The sequence below is a fragment of the Papio anubis genome, chromosome 1 (genome assembly GCF_008728515.1).
Source record: "Papio anubis isolate 15944 chromosome 1, Panubis1.0, whole genome shotgun sequence".
Taxonomy (NCBI): domain Eukaryota; kingdom Metazoa; phylum Chordata; class Mammalia; order Primates; family Cercopithecidae; genus Papio; species Papio anubis.
This window is the reverse complement of record NC_044976.1, coordinates 63,156,833-63,177,855: the sequence shown is the minus strand read 5'-3', so window position 1 is coordinate 63,177,855 and position 21,023 is coordinate 63,156,833. Positions and strand designations below refer to the sequence as shown.

Genomic DNA, 21,023 nt, shown 5'->3' with positions numbered 1-21,023 from the left:
ATGACAGGCGTGACCCACTGCGCCTGGCCTGTTATCAATATTTTTATTGAGAGTTTTATTTTATATTTTATGACCAAATAACAAAAGCAAAGCTTATTTACCTCTGGTACTAAATATAATGTCAAACAAAATAAATGAGTTTAATAAATTCCAACTCCACATTTGGATGATGCTAGAAACACACATTTCTTCAACATGTATATCAGTATATTTTTATGTAATTAGTTAGGTGTAAGGATTCTAGTACAGTTGACCCTTGAAACAACATGGGGGTTAGTAGTGCCAACCCCCTACATAGTGGAAAAATCTATGTATAACCCTTGACTACCCAAAAACTTAACTACTAATAGCCTACTGTCAACTAGAAGCCTTACCAATAGCAAACAATTAACATGTATTTTGTATGTTACATATGTTATACACTGGTTTTTTTTACATTAAAGGTGGAGAAAAGAAAATATTAAGAAAACCATAAGAGAAAAACATTTACAGTACTGTAGTACTTATCAATACCATAAATTATGTCATTTGTTTACAATATGGATCTGTCTGAAATGGTGGACAACAGGAGCTACAGACCTCAATCTGTGGTATTCATCAAGCAATTCGACTTTTTCTTATAATGTCATGACACTGCTTCTTGAGAGCCCTTCTAGTACCACTAGTGGCATTTTTATGGATCATAGGTGTTATTCAAGGTTTATGGTATTGCACTAATCATGATGAAAAATATGCAAGCATGATGAGACATCACTTTTTACTGCAATAAGCAATTTACTGGAGAGATGAATGGCTCACATGGAGATGATTAGCAACACACAGCATTTTAAGTGGATACTCTCAACACTTGAGCTCATCTCAATAGCAACAGGAAGTAGGTACAAAATTATCACAGTAGTACAGTATATATTACAGTTAATTTTATGCAGTTATGATTTAATACTGCATCTTTATTTTGGTTTACATTTCTTTTGACTGAATGGTGCCATGTACTGTCTGTAAGTATGTATGTCATGTATGCTAAATTTTAACTTTTTAATAATAGGTTTGAGTATATATTATGGTAGCAAATTACAAACTAGACTAATATCTACATATATTTTATGCATTCATGACATATATAACTTTTTCTTAATTTTTCAATATTTCCAGGCTATGGGGTTCATTTGTGAGTTTTTTCAAACTTTTAAAATTTCCAAAAAATTTCCCACTATATTTCTTGGAAAATATCCAAGTATAAGTGGACCTGTGCAGTTAAAACCTGTGTTTTCTAGGGTCAACTGTATATAGAAAACTCCCAAAAACTCAACAATGACAACAAAAACGAACCTGATTTAAAATGGGCAAAAACTTTAATAGACATTTCTCCAAAGAAAATATACAGATGACTAATAAACACACACAAAAATGCTCAGCATCACTAATTATTAGGGAAATGCAAATCAAAACCACAATGAGATACCACTTCACAACCACTAGGATGGCTACGACTACGAACTGAATGTTTAAATCTCCCCAGAATTCATATGTTGAAATGCTAAGCCTCAATGTGATGGTCTTAGAAGGTGGGGACTTTGGAAGGTAATGAGGTCATGAAAGTAGAGCCCTCAAGAGTGGGATTAGCGCTCCTATAAGAAGAGACATGAAAGGGCTTGCTCCAGCTCTCTACCATGTGAAAATGGAACAAAAAGATGGTCATCTGAAAACCAGGAACAGTATCCTCATCAACACTGGATTTGCTGGCACCTTCTCTTAGAACTCCCAGCCTCTCAAACTGTGAGAAATAAATGTAAGTTATTTAAATCACCCAGTCTATGGTATTTTTGTTACAAACAGCTAAAACAGAAAACAAGTGTTGGTGAGCATGTTGGAAAATTAGAATCCCTGTGCACTGCTGGCAGGAATGGAAAATGGTGCAGCTGCTGTGGAAAAACGGATGACAGTTCCAACAAAAATTAAACATGCATTATGGTATGATCCGGCAATTCCATTTCTGGGTATATACCCCAAAGAATCGAAAGCAGGGACTCAGATACCAATGTTCACAGCAGCATTATTCACAATAAAAGGTAGAAACAACCCACATGTCCATGGATGGCTGAATTAAAACATGGTATATATGTACAATGGAATATTATTCAGCCTTAGGAAAGAAGGAAATTTGGATACATGCTACAACATGGATGAACCTAGAAAACATTATGCTAAGTGAACTAAGCTACACACAGAAGGACAAATATTGTGTCACCTAGGTATCTAGAATAGTCAAATTCATAAAGACAAAAGTAGAAACAGTGGTTACCCAGGCTAGTGGGAGGGAAAAAGGGAGAGTTATTATTTAACAGATGCAGGTTTCAGTATGAGATGACAAAAAAGTTTTGGAGATGGAGAGCAATGATGCTGCACAACACTGTAAATGTACTTAAAGCCACAGTACTCTACACTTAAAATGGTAAATTTTATGTTACGTATATTTTAATTTTACCACAATAAACAGAAACTGGATATTATCCCTGTCTCCCTGAATAAAATTCTCAAAGGTTGGGAGTTAGAGTCCAAATCTCTCGCTCTCTTTTTTTTTTTTTTTTTTTTTTGCACTAGAGGTGATTCTGGAAACAAAAAGGTAGACTCAAGACTTACTGGCCAACACAATATTAAAGATGCAGTTCTAAACATCTGAAGCAAAGTTAAACTAATTATTTCAGCCAAGTCTAAAAATCTCACAGTTAGAAAACACTGAGGTTACCTGGTCCAACCCCTACTGAGAGGAAGAGGGATCATTTATATTAACACGACATCCTATACAGATGCTCACCTGGGGTCTTCTGCTTAATTGCTTTTGGTGATATGACAGTCACATCTTTGTGAAATAAACTTCCTCTCTGCTTAAAAGCTTGAATCGTTCTTCCTTATATTAAGCCTAAATCTGCTTTATTGTATGTTGTACTTAATAGGTAGTTCTGCCCACTGGAGGTACACATAATACCATATGACTACTCTTTAAATAGGTTTAACAATGTATATGTTTGGTTGTCTCTTTCCAGGTTCCATATATCCACTTCTCCTGAATTCTTCTTCGCAGGACTTATTTTCCAGAACCTGCCCCTATTTTGGCTGTCTTCTTGTAGACAGACTCATTTGCCCATTTTGTGAATCACCTAAAATCCACAGTTCTTCTAAAGACTCTGATGCTTGCAGTGAACTAAAGATTGCAAAGAGATATGAAGTATTCATATACAAGTTTTATTTGTGCAGTTTCCCTCAATGACCCAAGCAATGAACACTGCAGATAAATTTTTAAAATTTATTCTATAAAGAACTGACGGCCAGGCGCAATGGCTCACACCTGTAATAGCAGCACTTTGGGAGGCCAAGGTGGGAAGATCACCTGAGCTCAGGAGTTCAAGACCAGTCTGGCCAACATGGTGAAACCCCATCTCTACTAAAAATACAAAAATCTGTCAGGAATGGTGGTGCGTGCATGTAGTCCCAGCTACTTGGGAGGCTGGGGCAGGGGAACTGTTGAACCCAGGAGGTGGAGGTTGCAGTGAGCCAAGGTCACGTCGCTGCACTCCAGCCTGGGTGACATAGCAAGACTTCATCTCAAAAAAAATAAATAAAATAAAAAAGTAAAAGATAAAAAAATTTTAAAAAGAGAGAACTGCCTTAGCTTTCTCAATGTACAATTGTAGGGCATTCTAGTCATACTTCTTGCTATGGCTAGGTAACACTAAAATCTCTTACAAATTCAGTATTATTATTTTGACATTTGAATACAAGAAACTACATAGATTTTTTTCCTTACAAACTGCTTAAGCCTAAGTTTTATACCACTTACAAACCACAGTGTATTTTGGGGTACAAATATAATAAAAATTAGATGTACTTTAGTCTACCTACTTATTACAACATTTATAAATATCAGTGGTATATTAACCAATAAAATGATTGGGTAAACACTTCCAGAATTAAAAGAAAGACCAGATTAGTTTGAACAGACCAGAGTTTAATAGCTGGGTTTGATATTTTCCAGATAAAATTTGTTCTGCCTTTAAATATTAAAATACTTTAGCTACTAACTACATATTTAAGATACACAAAAAGTATATTTTAAAGAACAGCATTAACATGTACTTAGCCTTACAAATAACATTACTATATAAGTGAGTAAGTATTGATACTCCTAAGCTTTTTCAAACTACAAAATTCTGAACTTAAATTAGTTTATATCTTATATTTAAAATATCAAGTATTTCTGAAAACCATGTATGTCACAAACTTTTTGGAATAAATAATCCACATATAAATTATTTGTAAGAGACATAACTCATTTTACACAAATTAAAATTACTTTACTTACAAACTGGCAAATAATTAAGGTAGTCCCAAATGCCAGTTAGCATAACTTATCAAAAAATGGATTTTTTGTTTGCTTATTTTTAATAACATATTTTTTAAAAAAATTGCAAACAGATTTTGCAATGTTTTCTTCAATTTTGAGAAGTAAATGTAAACTATGAGAAAGTCATCATTTCATTGACATGACAATTTAAGATACAATTTAAATGGAATATATATACATATGTAGGTATATACACATCTGTGTGCACGCAAAGTTTTCTTACCCCTGAACTTATCTCTGTGCCTTTTGGCTGGCTTTGCTGCTGCTTATGGTGTCCTGCCAGCAAGCTTCCAGCAGCAAGGTTTGGAAAGCTCTGAAGATAAGGCTGCGACCCTGAGAAATTTCCTTCTGCCATTCCCACCGTGGCTGGCTGTTTCTCCTGAGTGTTACTGTGCCCTGGCCCAGCATGTCCAGCAATGTGCTGATTTGGAAAGAATGGTAACATGCCCATTCCAGCTGTTATCGTTGTTTGGGTTGGAATCAGGCTAGATGCTGTAGCAAACCACAAATGCAAAAAGCTTTTAGTTAGAAAATATTTATTCGCAATAGTCCTTTTGATTTTGTTAAGTATGAGCAAAATGCAGAGAAACCAATTTGTACCTGTTAGATAACAGCAAAAGGTAAGGTTAGAGGTTGTTAATTAGGGGCTCCTTTATGAAAAAACAAAAATCTACAATAGTAATAATGCTCTTATTTTCAGCAACTTTCAGGGTAACCTCAAATATATGAAATTTTTAAGTTTTTAAATTCTATATATAATTGTTAATTGGCATTTAAGCTATATTAGTGCTTTTTTTTAATGCCCATTCATTGCAGCTTCACTGTTTCCATAACTGATGGAAATAATTAAGTTTTAAGTTTAAAAAGTTATCTGAAAGTAAAATTTAATGAAGTTTTGACTGAATCCAATAATAAATTTGGTTAGCTGGCTTCCATCAGCTCATGAGAGCTATTAATACACACCCCTTCCCAGCTATTGAGTTAAATGTCTTCATATTGGTAACCTGAAATCAGTCACAGTTGGAGTATTCACAAACAGAAATGCACAAATGCTACAAATCAAGACGTTTTTTCAACCTAGAGAGCTTGTTGTTAAACACTTATCAGTATATCACTGGCTTCTTTCTTTAAATGAGTATTTGTTAACAGATAAGCACTAAATTTAATACATGAAAGTTTTATGTTTTTATTTATAGAAAATAACAAGAAATTCTGGGAGAAATAAAAACAGTATTTTTGTTTTTTGAGTCAGGGTCCCACTCCCATCGCCAATCATGGCTCACTGCAGCCTCAACTTCCTGGGCTAAGGTGATTCTTCCACCTCAGCCTCCTGAGTAGCTGGGACCACAGGCGTGTGCAACCATGCCTGGTTAATTTTTTGTATTTTAGTAGAGTCAGGGTTTTGTCATGTTGCCCAGGCTGGCAACATTCCTATTAAAAGTTTTAATAGGAAAATTCTGAACCGTTCCACCTTTTAAAAAATCTATAGGTCAAAATTAAATGGAAAAAGCTAATTTTGACAACTAAGATTTACCATTTTATAAATTTACTAAACAAATTTCTTCAATTATTTTCAGTAATAATCATTTAGAGATGGATGCTTTGGTTCCCCTAATGCTTAGAATATAGTTATCTGGACACTATTCAATGTTCTTAAAGCAGCATATACTAAAGTAAATAGTTTATTAGTTAATTCAACACAAATAATACACATTTACATAAGCTTTTAGACATAGAAAATTTAATTTTTTGGAAAGACAGACCCCATGATATCACAAAATTTCTTCACTGGCTTAACTTTTGTCCAGTCAATTTCAACAGTCAGAACTAAGTTATTTGATCACTGGACAAAAGGTTAAGTAAGCTACCCATATTTAATTGACTTTTTAAAAAAATTATTGGTGGACCTTCTGTTTTTACTCAGCATGCTCACTTCTAAGCAAATTTCAATTAAGCTTCAAGCTGAAAATGCGCCCTTCAAAATCACATTCAAATAAGAAGTCTTAGTATAACACCATGCTCCTGTTTTCCTGCCAAAAAAGCTATTTTGTTTGCCACGTTTTTAGAAGCACATAGTACACACATTAGTTTTCTTTGACTACTGATTTAGAGGTTCAATTTTTTTAAATAATAAAAATAAATAATCAAACTTTAAATATATAAATACTAGATTTTTAAAAATAAAAGTGAAAGGTTTCTTATCCCAAATGGATCCATATGTGCTGTCAGCCCAGTGGGCAGCATGTCAGTCTCAAAGGGATCTGTGTCTTTGCCTTGCACTGCTGTGAACCTGCATAAAATATTAAAGCGTATCCAACAGGGAAAGTCTTATCTTGGCATGGAAGCAAGTCCATCAGTAACTTACCAATATTCAAAATAGAAAAAGCCAAGAGGGTTCTCGAAATTTTAAATGACTAAATAAAACTCAAATTTGACCTCCCTGTAAATAAAAGGAGAACATAAGTAAACTATCTTTAAATCTCAAACCTGACTGTTTACTGACTTCTCAGTAAATACACATCATTTACTTTTATGTGCTTCTCCATGATGATGTCCCAACTCCTTTTTCAATGGAAGCACTGACCCTATCCCTAGTGCAGTCTGAAATACCACAGCTGGGGGCTCTCCAAGTAAGCCGGGTTTCTACAAAAGAAGAAAAAAAGGTAAGACCCATGGCCATAAGATATAACCTAAAAAAAGTTACACATGTGAAAATTCATAAACAACCTGATCCACAACCTGATTCTAGAAAAGAAATGAACTGATTCTAAAAGAAAAAAATGATATCATACTTACATTATTAGTATGAATATTCTCAAACTTCATTAATTGTTGTTGTGCCAGTGGTATATGAGAAAGATTCTGAAGGAATAAATTAGAAGTATTACCCATAACTGAGCTCTGTGAAAATGACAAAACGTTGTTAGTTTAATTTTGAAAAGCTACATGTTGTATAACCCGATTCATTTTAAAGTTCAATTCTCCAGTCGATCTGAGTAAAAGTAACTGCTTCTAAACATAATATTTCACTTTCCAACTTAACAGGCAAAGTTAGTTAATTCTTTTAATAATATACAAGGGGTGCCATGCAGTCATGAAATTAATTCTACATTCTTTCATCCTTCCTTCCCTCCTCTCACCCCTTTTTGGTTTCAATGACAGTGACATTCTATTCATTCATTTATTTATTCATTTAATCATTCAACAAAGATTTATTGAGCACTTTCTATGTGCCAGGCACTGTGCTACTTAGTGAGAAGTACAATAAGATCTGCCCTCATAGATCTTACAGTCCCCTAAGGAAGGGAGCCATTAATTAATAATAATTAAAAAAACCCACATGATTACACATGATAATCATATGAAGGAAAAATGCAAGGGGCTATGAGAACAAATAGTGGAGGAATGTTATTTAGCCTGGACGATTCAAGGAAGGTTTCTTGGAGGAACTAATTCTTGTACTGCAATCTGAAGGCTGTAGTTGAAGTCTGGGAGGGAATTAGGTGATGTTGGGGTGGGAAGTATTCGTATTCCAGGAAGAAGGACCAGCAGAAGAAAAGACCGAAGGAGGAGAAAACAAAGTCCTTTGAGGACCAAAACCAGGCTGTTGTAGTGGGACAGTGATGTGTAGTGAGCTGAGAGGCAGGAGGAGCTAGCTCAAATGTATGGGCCTTAAAGGTAAAGCATTTTGGTCTTTCTCTTAAAATACAGGGAATATTATCAATACTCTGAACTTCCCCTCTCATATTACTCTTCACTCCTTATTGTAATTAACTGTTTAATGTGTTGTCCCTACTGGTTGAAATTCTATAATAACATAGACTTTAAATGTTACATTCCACACAGTAGCCTCAATGATTAGCACAATGTCTAATACATATATGTCAGATACTCAATAAAATACATTGAGTAAATGGAATGAATAAAAACTCTATAATGTATCACCAAGTCCTGTGTTAGACTCTAAGGATGAAAAACAAAAGCCGGATTTAGGACCAGATATTCATTCATTCAACTTATATTAAGCATCTATTATATATTGTTTGATTTGTAATTAGAATTCTATATTCTTAAACAGTACCTGAAATTAATGAGTAATGCTTATCTCTAATATTACAGACATTTAAATCTATAAACACACATTTAAAATATTTATCTAAAAAAAGTAGGAAACATATACTCTATTCTCATATACATGAGTTGTTTTTTATAATATTCATTAAATTTTAGGAATTAAGAGTTACTGTTCATTTATATTTTCTTTCTAGAAATATTTTTTTGAGTTAAGACCACATAAGAAGCCCTGTTTTGAACAAATGATTTATTATCTCGAAAAAATATACCACTTTCCTTCTTAATGCCATACAAATTGGAATCAATAATATTCATTGTGGTATATAACTACTGCTTTGGTTAGCTTAATTGAATCTGATGTACTCGTTAAGCTATAATTTTACATAGCTATACTTATTAAAGATTTTCTTTAAAAGCAAAATACTCATTTAATTTCTTGAGAACTTTAAGTGTTAAGAACAAACAAGATATTCACTCCAAATATTTAAAGCTTCAGTACTTAATGTTATTTATGTACCTGATGTGCTTTATTCAAATGTAAAAATACAGGAGAGATGGATGGATTCATCAGATGTGGCAAGCTGTGAGGTGTCCCAAGAACGGCTTTGAGAAAATAAAAGTAAAAACTTTAATATATATATGGAATTAAAAATTTAAAAAAACCAAGCTTCCAAAAGGGTTAATGAATATTTCTTTAAACTATTAACAAATCCACTGAAAGTTCAATGACATAGTGACTTTGTCACTGGTCAAAAGTGACAGGCACCTTTCCCTGAGATTCAACCCTGGAATTTGTTTTAAAATTCAAAAGCCTTCTGCCATAATCGTAAAACTCCAAACCTAGGCTTAATCTTCTCTAGAATTTAGTGCAACAAAACATATCCACCTTTTAATAAGCACAATACTCATTTGAACCCATGTTATTTATTCAGTGGTTTTTTAGGTATTTCAGGCATTTTGGCAGAGGGTAGGAGTAGGGGACAAGATACAATCCTTGTCCTTGAAAAGCTTATATAAAATCCAATTGAGAAGACAATATATGTACACACAAATATTTACATTAAAAAATCAAAAGAAACTGCAAACTTGTACACAGACATAAAAAGAATAAATGGGAACAATACTCATAATCAAGTCTAAGAGTCTAAATACCAGAGTACGCTTCAAAAGGGATGTTTTTAGAACAGAAAACTTACAAAAGGGAGGCAGGGATGTGTCACAGATGTTTGAACCAGAGTGCCTCCATCTTGAATAGAAGTCAGGTAAAGTAAGGCTGAGACCTGCTGAGCTGCATTCCCAGTAAGTTAGGCATTCTAAGTTACAAGATGAGACAGGAGGTCGGCACAAGATACAGGTCACAAAGCCCTTGCTAATAAAACAGGGTGCAATAAAGAAGCCGACTAAAACCTACCAAAACCAAGATGGCGACAAGAATGACCTCTGGCCGTCCTCATTGCTACACTCCCACCAGCAACATGACAGTTTACAAATGCCATGGCGGCGTGTGAAATTTACCCTATATGGTCTAAAAAGGGGAGGAATCCTCCGTTCTGAGAATTGCCCACCATTTTCCTGGAAAACTCATGAATAATCCATCTCTTGCTTAGCATATAATCAAGATAATCAAGAAATAACCATAAAAATGGGCAACCAGTGGTCCATGCCTGTATGTCCAGGCTGCTATATGGAGCAGCCATTCTGTCTGTCTGTCTGTCTGTCTGTTTGTTTGTTTGTTTTTGATAGAGAGTCACATTCTATTTCCCAGGCTGGAGTGCAATGGCACGATCTCTGCTCACTGCAACCTCCGGCCTCCTGGGTTCAAGCAATTCTCCTGCCTCAGCTTCCCAAGTAGCTGGGATTACAGGCACTCACCACCATGCTCAGCTAACTTTTTTTTTTTTAAGTACAATTTCCATTTTATTTTTCTCCAGAGAATAGTCTATCTCAGTCTTTAAGGACTCAGCTCCTTACATGGGCTTTGGTGGGGGATGTGGGGCAGCACCCACAGGTCTAAATTGGGGTGGGGGTGTTCGGTCTTTGCGGGCTTCACGAGATCGATTCCTGACTACTTTGCTGTGAATTGCACAACTCACACAGTAATGTAGCTTCACAGCTTGGGAAGCACATAGACATCGAAGATGCTCGCTTCAGAAATGTCCCTGACTGCTGCGGCCTCCACTATGTTTCGAATGACGAATTTCTTAATGGCCTTGTCCTTGGGCAAGCATCAGGCACAGTTAGTGCAGTGAATAGGCTGCACGTGGCCACAGCCCTTTTTGGCACGACCATTGTTCCTTCTTTTCTTTGTCATCTTGGAAGCACGAACTGAAGAGAGCTAATTTTTGTATTTTACCAGAGACGAGGTTTCACCATGTTGGCCAGGCTGGTTTTGAACTCCTCACCTTGAGATCCACCCACCTTGGCCTCCCAAAGGGCTGGGATTACAGGCGTGAGCCACCGCGCCCGGCCTGGAGAAGCCATTCTTTATTCCTTTTCTTTCTTAATAAACTTGCTCTCACTTTAAAAAAAAGGGGGGGGGGGGAGGATGTTTTTAGAATAGATAGAGACACAAAAAGGACCATGAGATAGAAAATATATGAAGAAATTTAATCTAACTATTGTAAAATAACTGGAATAATCATAATATACAAAATTAGGCTGGGCACAGTGGCTCACACCTGTAATCCCAGCACTTTGGAAGGCCAAGGTGGGAGGATCATTTGAGGTCAGGAGTTCGAGACCAGCCTGGTCAACATGGTGAAACTCCGTCTCTATCAAAAATACAAAAATTAGCCAGGCATGGTGGCACATGCCTGTAATCCCAGCTACTTGGGAGGCAGAGGCAGGAGAACTGCTTGAGGCTGGGAGGCGGAGGTTGCAGTGAGCTGAGATCACGCCACTACACTCCAGCCTGGCTGACAGAGTGAGACTCCATTTCAAAATAATAATACATAAAATTATATATATATAAAATATACAAACTTAGTGTACTAGTAACATCTTCTTGTAATATATATGTAGTAAAAGAAAAAAACACTGTACTATGACAGGCGAAATAAATAAATGAATGAAATAAATCCTCATTCTAACCAAATTTTTAGTATCCATCTAAGTCTACATTGGGACTGCCTCAGAAGACAAGAATGATACAACTTCTTGGTTTTCAGGAGTAGAATGATACCAGTGAGACAGCCATAGGAAACTATTTAATTCAACAGTTTTCAATATTCTCTCTAGCAAAGGAGGAAGTGCCCAGAGTATGCAGGATTGGAGGGAATGTTTCATCCCAGCATAATTTCAGGAAAGTTATAATAATGTGAGGATATGTGGAAGAGGACTCATTTAGAATTCTATTATCTACTTCAATGAGAAAAAGGCATTTCTGAGTGGAAAACTGGTACACAGAAAATAACTCTTCTGCAAGTGATAGGGAATTAAGTGTGGAGAATTAGAGAAAATATTACTAGACTTAGACAAATAACTTCCGTATAGCCCCTTCAATAAATTATCCTGGGAAAATGGAATATTCATATGCAAAAGAATGAAACTAGACCCTTATCTCTCACCATATATAAAAACCAACTCAAAATGTATTAAACACTTAAATGCAAGGCTAAAAATTGTACAACTACTGGAAGAAAACATGGGGGAAACACTTGAGGACATTGATCTGGGCAAAGATGTTACGGGTCACACTTCACAAGCACAGGCAACAAAATCAAAAATAGACAAATGGGATTTTATCAAACTAAACAGCTTCTACACAATGAGGTAAACAATCAATAAGGTGAACACGTATAACTTGTAGAATGGGAGAAAATATTTGCAAATTATTCATGTGACATAGGACTAATATCTAGAATATACACAGAACTCTAGCAATTCACAGCAAAAATAAAAATAAAACCACCCCCATTAATCCAATTTAAAAATGGGCAAAGGATCTGAACAGATATTTCTCAGAAGCCATATAAATGACCAACAAGTATATGAAAAAATGTTCAACATCTGTATCATCAGTGAAATGTAAGTCAAAACCACAGTAAGATATCATCTCACCCTAATTAGAATGGCTAATTCTAATTATTAAAAAGACAAACAAATAATAAATGCTGGTGAGGATGCGGAAAAAAGGGAACTCTCTTACACTGCTGGAGGGAATGCCAATTAGTACAGCCATTATGGAAAACAGTATGATGGTTTCTCAAAAAAACAAATACAGAACTACCATATGGATCCAGCAATCCACTAAGGAATATTTATCCAAAGAAAAGGAAATCATGGCCAGGTGCAGTGGCTCACACCTGTAATCCCAGCACTTTGGGAGGCTGAGGTGAGTTGATCACTGAAGGTCAGGAGTTCGAGACCAGCCTGGCCAACATGGCGAAACCCTGTCTCTATTAAAAAACACAAAAATAGCAGGGTGCAGTGGTGCACGCCCATAATCCTAGCTACTTGAGAAGCTAAGGCATGAAAATCGCTTGAACCCAGGAGGCAGAGGTTGCAGTGAGCTGAGATCATGCCACTGCACTCCAGCCTGAGCAACAGGGTGGGACTCTATCTCAAAAAACAAACAACAACAAACCAAAGAAAAAGAAATCTGTATCTTGAAGAGAGATCTGCATCCTGATGTTTATTGCAACACTATTCACAGTAGCCAAGATATGGACTAAATGTCCATCAACAGATGAATGGATAAAGAAAATGTGGTACATATACACAATTGAATACTATTCAGCCATAAGAAAAAAGGAAAGCTGGTCATTTGCAGCAACCTGGAGGACATTATATTAAGTGAAACAAGTCAGGCACATAAAGATAAATACTGCATGTTCTCCCTCATATACAGGAGCTAAAAAAGTTGAGTTCATAGAAGTTGAAGGTACAATCATGGTTATTAGAGTCTGGGAACAGAAGGTAAAAGGGGATGATAGGAACAGGTTGGTTAATGAATACAAAATTACAGCTAGATAGGACAATTAAGTTTTCATGTTCTATAGTACTGTAGGGTGACTAAGTTAACAAACATTTATTGTATATTTTCAAATAGCTAAAAGAGAGGACTTTAAAGGCTCCCAACACAAGGATATGATGAATGTTTTAGGTGGTTAATGTGCTAATTACCTTCATTTGATTATTATAGATTATATACACATATTGGGCTATCAGTCTGTACCCCATAAATATGTATAATTATTACATGTCAATTAAAAATTTTTTAACGACAAGAACTTGAGTGGAGGAGTTAATTTTTTTTTAATTCTGTAGTTGAAGTACAAAAAGCAGAGCTTTTAAGACACATCCCTTCTTGTTAAATTAATGACCACCTGGGGAAATACATCTAAATTACAAAGCTCTAGATGTATTATCTATGAAAGATTAATAGAAGTCTCTTCCCTCAAAAAACTATTATGGAAACCACAAATAATAGATATCAAAACATTTTTAAAACTACATTACTTTAAAGTCACACATTATTGCCCGGCGCAGTGGCTCAAGCCTGTAATCCCAGCACTTTGGGAGGCCGAGACGGGCGGATCACGAGGTCAGGAGATCGAGACCATCCTGGCTAACACGGTGAAACCCCGTCCCTACTAAAAAATACAAAAAAACTAGCCGGGCGAGGTGGCGGCACCTGTAATCCCAGCTACTCGGGAGGCTGAGGCAGGAGAATGGCGTGAACCCGGGAGGCGGAGCTTGCAGTGAGCTGAGATCCGGCCACTGCACTCCAGCTTGGGCGACAGAGTGAGACTCCGTCTCAAAAAAAAAAAAAAAAAAAAAAAAGTCACACATTATTGATGAAGTAGCTAGTAGTAACACTGCAAATATCAGAAAAGGATTTTCCAAGATAATAGAAAACACAAACCCACTTGGCAACTTAAAATATATTTTATTAAACATATAAACATCTATGGATAGATATGTTAATATTAATTTTTAAAAGCTGGTGGCTATCTTAATATAAAAAAATCCAGAGCAAAGGATATTACCAGGGATAAAGATCACCATTTTGTAATGATAAATGGGCCAATTAATCAAAAGGATGCAACAATCTTAAATGTTTGTACACCAAATAACAAAGTTTCAAAATATATGAAGCAAAATTCACAGAACTGAAAGGAAAAGCAGACAAACTCAAAATTATGATTAAAAATTTCAACAACTTCTCTTCTTTTCCAGATCATCATTGCATTTTACTATAAAACACTGAAATATATTTTTCTTCACAGCTTTTACTGAACACAGTATCTTCCAGTTTATAACAACAACAGAAACAACAATCAGAATAAAAACAGTCTGAAAATGTCCATAGCATCTTGCCTACCTGCTCTTACCCTTTGCTTATGGCTAGGACTCCCATTATGCCCCATCCTCTCCTCAGTATAATTGATAGAATAAGTTGACAAAAGATCAGTAAGGATATAGGAGACATGAACACTATCAACCATGTTGATCTAACTGACACGTATAGAACACTCCACATCCAGTAAGAGCAGAATACACATTCTTCTCAAGTGTCCATGGAATATTTGCCAATACAGCCTGTATTCTGAACCATGAAACAAGTCTAAATTCTAATTTATAAATTTAAGTTGTACAAAGTATCTTCTCTGAATACAAGTGAATTAAATTAGGTATCAATAACAAAAAAAACCTAGAAAATCTCAAATTTTGGAACTTAAGTGACACTTACAAGTAACCAATGGACCAAATAAATCAAAATGGAAACCAAAAAGTATTTTGAAATGAATGAAAATAATATAACATTCAAAATTTATGAGATACAGTGTTTAGAAGGGAATGTGTAATACTAAACACATTAAAAGAAAGGTCTCAAGTGAATAATCTAGTTTTACTTTAAAAAACCAGAAAAGGAAGAACAAAATATGTCCAAAGTAAGCAGAGAGAAATAAAGTGGAAACCAATGAAATAAAAAACAGACAACAACCAGAGAAAGTCAATGAAAACAAAAGCCAGCTCCCTGGAACAATCAGTAATACTGATAAACCTTTTGCCAGACTTATCAGGAAGAAAGAGAGAAGACAAAAATAATCAGGAATGTGAAAGAGCCATCACTATAGATCCTGCAGAGATTAAAGAACAATAAGGAAATACTATGAACAATGTTATGCCAATAAATTTGATAACTTACACAAAATAGATAATTTCCTTGAAAGATACAAACTAGTAAAGCTCACTTAAGAACAACAATATCCTGAAATAGCTCTTATATGTTAAAGAAATTAAATGTGTAAAAATCTTCCTTAAAAAATTCAACACAGCTGATTTCACTAGCGAATTCTACCAAACATATGAGCAAGAAATAATAGCACTGAACACAAACTCTTCTGATGACTGAAGAGAGGGAATATTTTCCAAATTGTTCCATGAGGGCAGCATAACAAAACCAGAAAATACATTACAATGGAAGAAAACTACAGACCAATATACCTCATAAACATAGGTGCAAAAATTTCAAACTAAGTGTTATTAAATCAAATTCAACAATATATAAAAAAAGATTATAATATGCTATAACTAAGTGAGGTTTATCCTAAGAATAAAAGGTTGATATAACATTCAAAAATCATCAATGTAATATATCATGTTAACAGACAGGAAAAGTATATGATCATCTCGATATATGGAGAAAGCATTCAACAAATTCCAGCAATCATCATGCTAAAACTCGGCAATTAGAAATAGATGGCAAATTCCCCAGTTTAATAAAAGAAATCTGTGAAAAAAACTCTAGCTAAGATAATACTTAATAATCAAAGAATGAATGCCTTCTCCATGAGATCAGAAATGAGGCAAGGATGTCTGCTCTCACCAGTTCTGTGCACAATTACAGTGGAATTTCTATCTAATGCAAAAAAGCAAGGAAAAAAATAGAAGCCATATATGTTGGAAAGAAAGAAGTAAAATTGTGTTTATTTGTAGATAACATAATCACCTACATAGAAAATCCCAACAAAAACCTACTAGAAATAATAAGTGAGTTTAGCGAGACTGTAGGATGTAAGATAAATATGTATTTAATCAGTTATACTTCTATATGCTAACAACTAGCAATAGGACATTGAAATTAAGACAGCAGTACCATTTAAAATAACATCAAAAAATATGAAATACTGTGAATAAATCTGACCAAAGATGTATAAGATTCATATTCTGAAAACAATAAAACATTGTTGGGAGAAATAAAATATTGCCTCAAAATAATTGAAAAGATATACCATACTTATCAATCAGAAGCCTCAGAATTGTTGTGAATTCTGCCTAAATTAGCATACAAATCAACACAATCTTAATCAAAATCCCAGCTGACATTTTTCATAGAAATTGGCACTCTGATTCTAAAATTTATAAGCCAATGCAAAGAACCTGGAATAGCCAAAACAACTTTGAAAAAGAAGAATAAAGTTGAAGCTTATACTAACTGATTTCAGGATTTATTACACATGTATTTTGGTATACAGACAGTATTGATATAAAGACAGTACTTTATAAAGACAGACATTTAGATCAATGAACAGAGTTTAGTTATAGACTCATGCATATATGGTAACTGATTTTTGGCAAATGTCAAAATATTCAATGAAACATAAGCTTTTTAAACAAATGATACTGGAATAACTGTATAACTATACGTAAACAAAAAACATCTGGACTCTTACCTCATACTATAAACTAAAATTCACTCAAAATAGATCATAGACCTAAATATAGGGATTAAAATTATAAAACTTTCTCCAAGAAAACATACAAGAAAATCTTAGAAAACCTGAAATTGGCAAAGATTTCTCAAATATGACACAGGAAGTACAAATTATAAAAGAAAAAATAATAAATTGGATTTTGTCAAAATAAAACATTTTGCTCTTCAAAAGACACTGTTAAAAATATTTGCAAACCATATATCCAACAGACTACTTGTATGTAATATTAAAAAGCACTCTTACAACTTGATAAGAAGACAAACAACTCAGTTTTAACACGTACAAAATATTTGAAAAGACATATCATCAAAGATATAAAGATGACAAATAAGCACAATAAAAGATGCTCAAAATCATTAGTCAAAAGAAATATTCAAATTAAAACCACAGTAAGAGAGCACTATACATCCACTAGAAAGGCTAAAATTAAAAAGACCAACAGATCAAGTAGTGGCGGGGATACTGAGCAAACTGGAGCCCTAGAAACTGATGGTGAATATGTCAAATGGCTCAACCACATTGGAAAACAGCTAGGCAGTTTCTCACCACTTAAATATATATCTATCATATGACTCAGCCATTCCACAGATAGTTATTTATCAAAGAGAATAAAAGCATAAGAAATAAAAGCATAAAGACTAGTACACAAGTGTCCATAGAGATTTCATTTGTAATGGCCTTGAACTGGAAATAATCCAGATGTCCATCAACAAATCAATGAATAAGCAAATTATAGAATGAAATACTACTCAGGAATAAAAAGAAAAACTACTACTAATCCATGTAACAACATGAACGAATCTCAAAACAGTAAGCTAAGTGAATGAAGCCAAACAGTACAGACTGTGTGATTCCTTTTATACCAGTTTCTACAAAATACAAACTGTAGTGACAGAAAGCAGATCAGTGGTTTCCTGGGGACAGGGTAGCGGATGGATTACAAATGCACAAAAGGAAGCTTTGGAGGGTAATTTATATGTCTATTATTTGATTGTGGTAAAGATTTCATGAATATATACATAACATCAAAATATATCAATTCGTACACTTCAAATACCTATAGTTTAATGTACATCAACTATACCTAAATTAAAGCTGTTTAAAAATACAGTTTATACTATCAAGTGATTACATAATAAATTAGGAACGTACACACATAAAGAAAAAAGTCTAGAATAATTATATTTATTGTATTTTTGAAGGCAGTTAAAAGGTCTAGATTGAAGAGAAAAGATCAGCTTAGTCAGAGTAACATAATCAAAATTGGACCTGGGAGGGAAATTAATCTAATAGCAGTTGGAGTTTCCATTTTAGTGGTAGAAACAGACAATAAATAAGTACATGTATAGTATATGTCAGTTGTTTTTAAAATTATGCAATGATAAAGAAGCAGGGCAAGGGTATAAGAATTATAATTCTTTTTTTTTTTTTTTTTGAGATAGAGTCTCGCTCTGTTGCCCAGGCCAGAGTACAGTGGCACAATCTTGGCTCACTGCAACCTCCGCCTCCAGGGTTCAAGTCATTCTCCTGCCTCAGCCTCCCGAGTAGCTGAGACTACAAGTGCATGCCACCATGCCCAGCTAATTTTTGTACTTTTAGTAGAGATGGGGTTTCGCCACATTGGCCAGGCTGATCTTGAACTCCTGACCTCAGGTGATCTGCCCACCTCAGTGTCCCAAAGTGCTGGGATTATAGGCGTGAACTACAGTGCCCAGCCAAGAATTACAATTCTTTATCATTAATTTAGTTGGCTCAGAGAAGGCCTCTGTGAGGAGTTCAGGATATAGCAAGGTTACAGTTAAGATACAGTAAAGGACATAGTAAAAGAAAAATAAATGGAATTTATTCACAAGACACTTTTTCTCAACATCAAGAAACTTTCCACACATTTTCCAGCTATGTATGTGCTCAAGTGAGGCAATGATTTAATCCTCTTCCCTTTCCACCCCACACAAGAAAAAGCTATGCTTGATGAAATAACTTCTGCATCAGTGTAATATTCAAACATCTTACTTAAAATCGAGAAAGCGCTAAGCATAAAGAAGCCTACTGCCATATGGCCATACATTAATCTGAGAGTGGAGAATATTTAGTCTTAGATGAAAAGAAGAGACAAAAATAATACTTGAGAGGAATTAGTAAAGATAGCCCAGAGTCCAAAGAGGCAGATGATACTTTCTAAAAGACCTAAGAATGTGGTATGCTTTAGACACTAATACATAATCTTGGACTGCATTAAGGGAAATATAATGATAATAGGAAAGAAATCCCACTGCATTCTGTGCTAATCAAAACCAATCTACAGAGTATGTTTGTGTCTGTGTACATCATATTTTGGTACAACCCGGAAGACCTAGACTACATCTACAAGAGAACAACTTGTGGGGGATTTAAAGCACATGTCCTGTGACATGTTATGGAAAGTCAAATACAGAACTGTAATCTGCAAAGAGATATAAGATGCATAAAAAGAGAGCTGCAGAAAAAAATACCACCTCTATTTATGTTTACTTTCATCTTAAAAAGGAAAACATTAGATTTGATCATTTCTAAATATATGGATTGACAATGGTTCATCTGTTTAATTGACATCTTTTACATTTATGGTATATATTGGGGCTCTGCTCGAAATTTATTTTACTGATAAAGTTGCATTGTAAAAAAAAGAACTGGTCTGGAGAAAAGAAGACAGGGAAAATAAAAAATGACTGAGGTTTCACGGTAGTTGTCTTCAAATATTAGGAGGCTTTTATTATGCAAGAAGGAATACATTTATCCTGTATTTCTTCAGAGGCAGAACCAGAATAAGTGGCTAAAAATTGCTTATATTAGTAATATAAAAACTTTCCAGTAAATGAAACTGTCAAACCAGGGAATAGGCTGCCTTGGGAAGTAATAAGCTTCTAATCCTTCATGTTGTCAAGACAAAAAAGAGTATCTCTATACCATTAAAATTGTAAAAGAGATATCTAATTGCATAATAGCCTGAGCCAGAAAACTACCAAAGCTGCTTCTTATACACAAATAATTATATGTAGTACTTAATATGAATACTGTTGTATAATAAAGAATTTGACTGGCCTTTGTCCCTGGTTCCTGAGAGGGAGACTCTAAATCCTTGGATTTTCCTGAGTTACAGGAGTGTCTTTGATATGCTACTGAGGTAACTCATTATGGACCTATAGATAGCTTCCGGATGAGGGCCAGCTGTGCCAAAAGACCAACTCTATAAGGAGAGGTGGAGCTCTGCACCATGGGATATCAGCCTGACCTTCTAACTTCCAGGGAATGGAAGCAAAGTAGAGACTGAGTTCTATCATGGGGCCCATCAATCACACCGACATAGTGAAACTCCAATAAAAACTCTGGACATCGAGGTTCAGTAGAGATCCCCAGATGGAAAACATATTGATGTGTTGGGAGGGCGACATGGCCTGATTTGATGGGTAGAGGACACAGAAGCTCTGCATTCAAGACCCTCCAAGACTTTTCCCTAAGTGTATCTTCCCTTGCCTCTGTCCTTATGTACTCATAAGCAGAGTGCTTTTGTAAGTTCTGTGAGCCATTCTATTGAACTATTGAACCTGAGGGCATTGTGGGAACTCGCAAATTTGTAGTTAGCTGGTCAGAAGTGCACATGGCCTGGAAAATCCCCTGAACTTGCGTCAAGGTCTAAAGTGGGGGTAGCCATATGGAAGATTGAGCTCTTAACTTGTGGGGTCTGTGCTAACTCCAGGTAGTTACTGCCAGAATTGAAATGCAGCAGGTGAGCTGGTGTGAGACCAGTTGGGATGGAAACATAATAAATGAATTTAATATATTTG

General features: G+C 35.0%; 1 protein-coding gene and 1 pseudogene across 4 annotated transcripts in view; both read right to left on the bottom strand.

Annotated features, from left to right (window-relative positions):
- The window catches only part of RAVER2 (ribonucleoprotein, PTB binding 2), an 83,475-nt gene that overhangs the window by 18,748 nt on the left and 43,704 nt on the right, over positions 1 to 21,023 (bottom strand). For 3 of the 4 annotated variants that reach the window (XR_649051.3, XM_009209933.3, XM_017962174.3), the window contains exons 6-9: positions 8,994 to 9,079; positions 7,199 to 7,303; positions 6,931 to 7,045; positions 4,626 to 4,894 (exon numbers count right to left, since the gene is read on the bottom strand). Coding sequence is in view for 3 of the 4 variants with exons in the window: in XM_009209933.3 (XP_009208197.1) it covers positions 4,626 to 4,894; positions 6,931 to 7,045; positions 7,199 to 7,303; positions 8,994 to 9,079 (575 nt within the window). In the remaining variant the exon portion in view is untranslated. The remainder of the gene's footprint in view (positions 1 to 4,625; positions 4,895 to 6,930; positions 7,046 to 7,198; positions 7,304 to 8,993; positions 9,080 to 21,023) is intronic. The other variant, XM_003892002.5, reaches the window with a different exon arrangement.
- Positions 10,366 to 10,885, bottom strand: LOC101001113 (annotated as a pseudogene).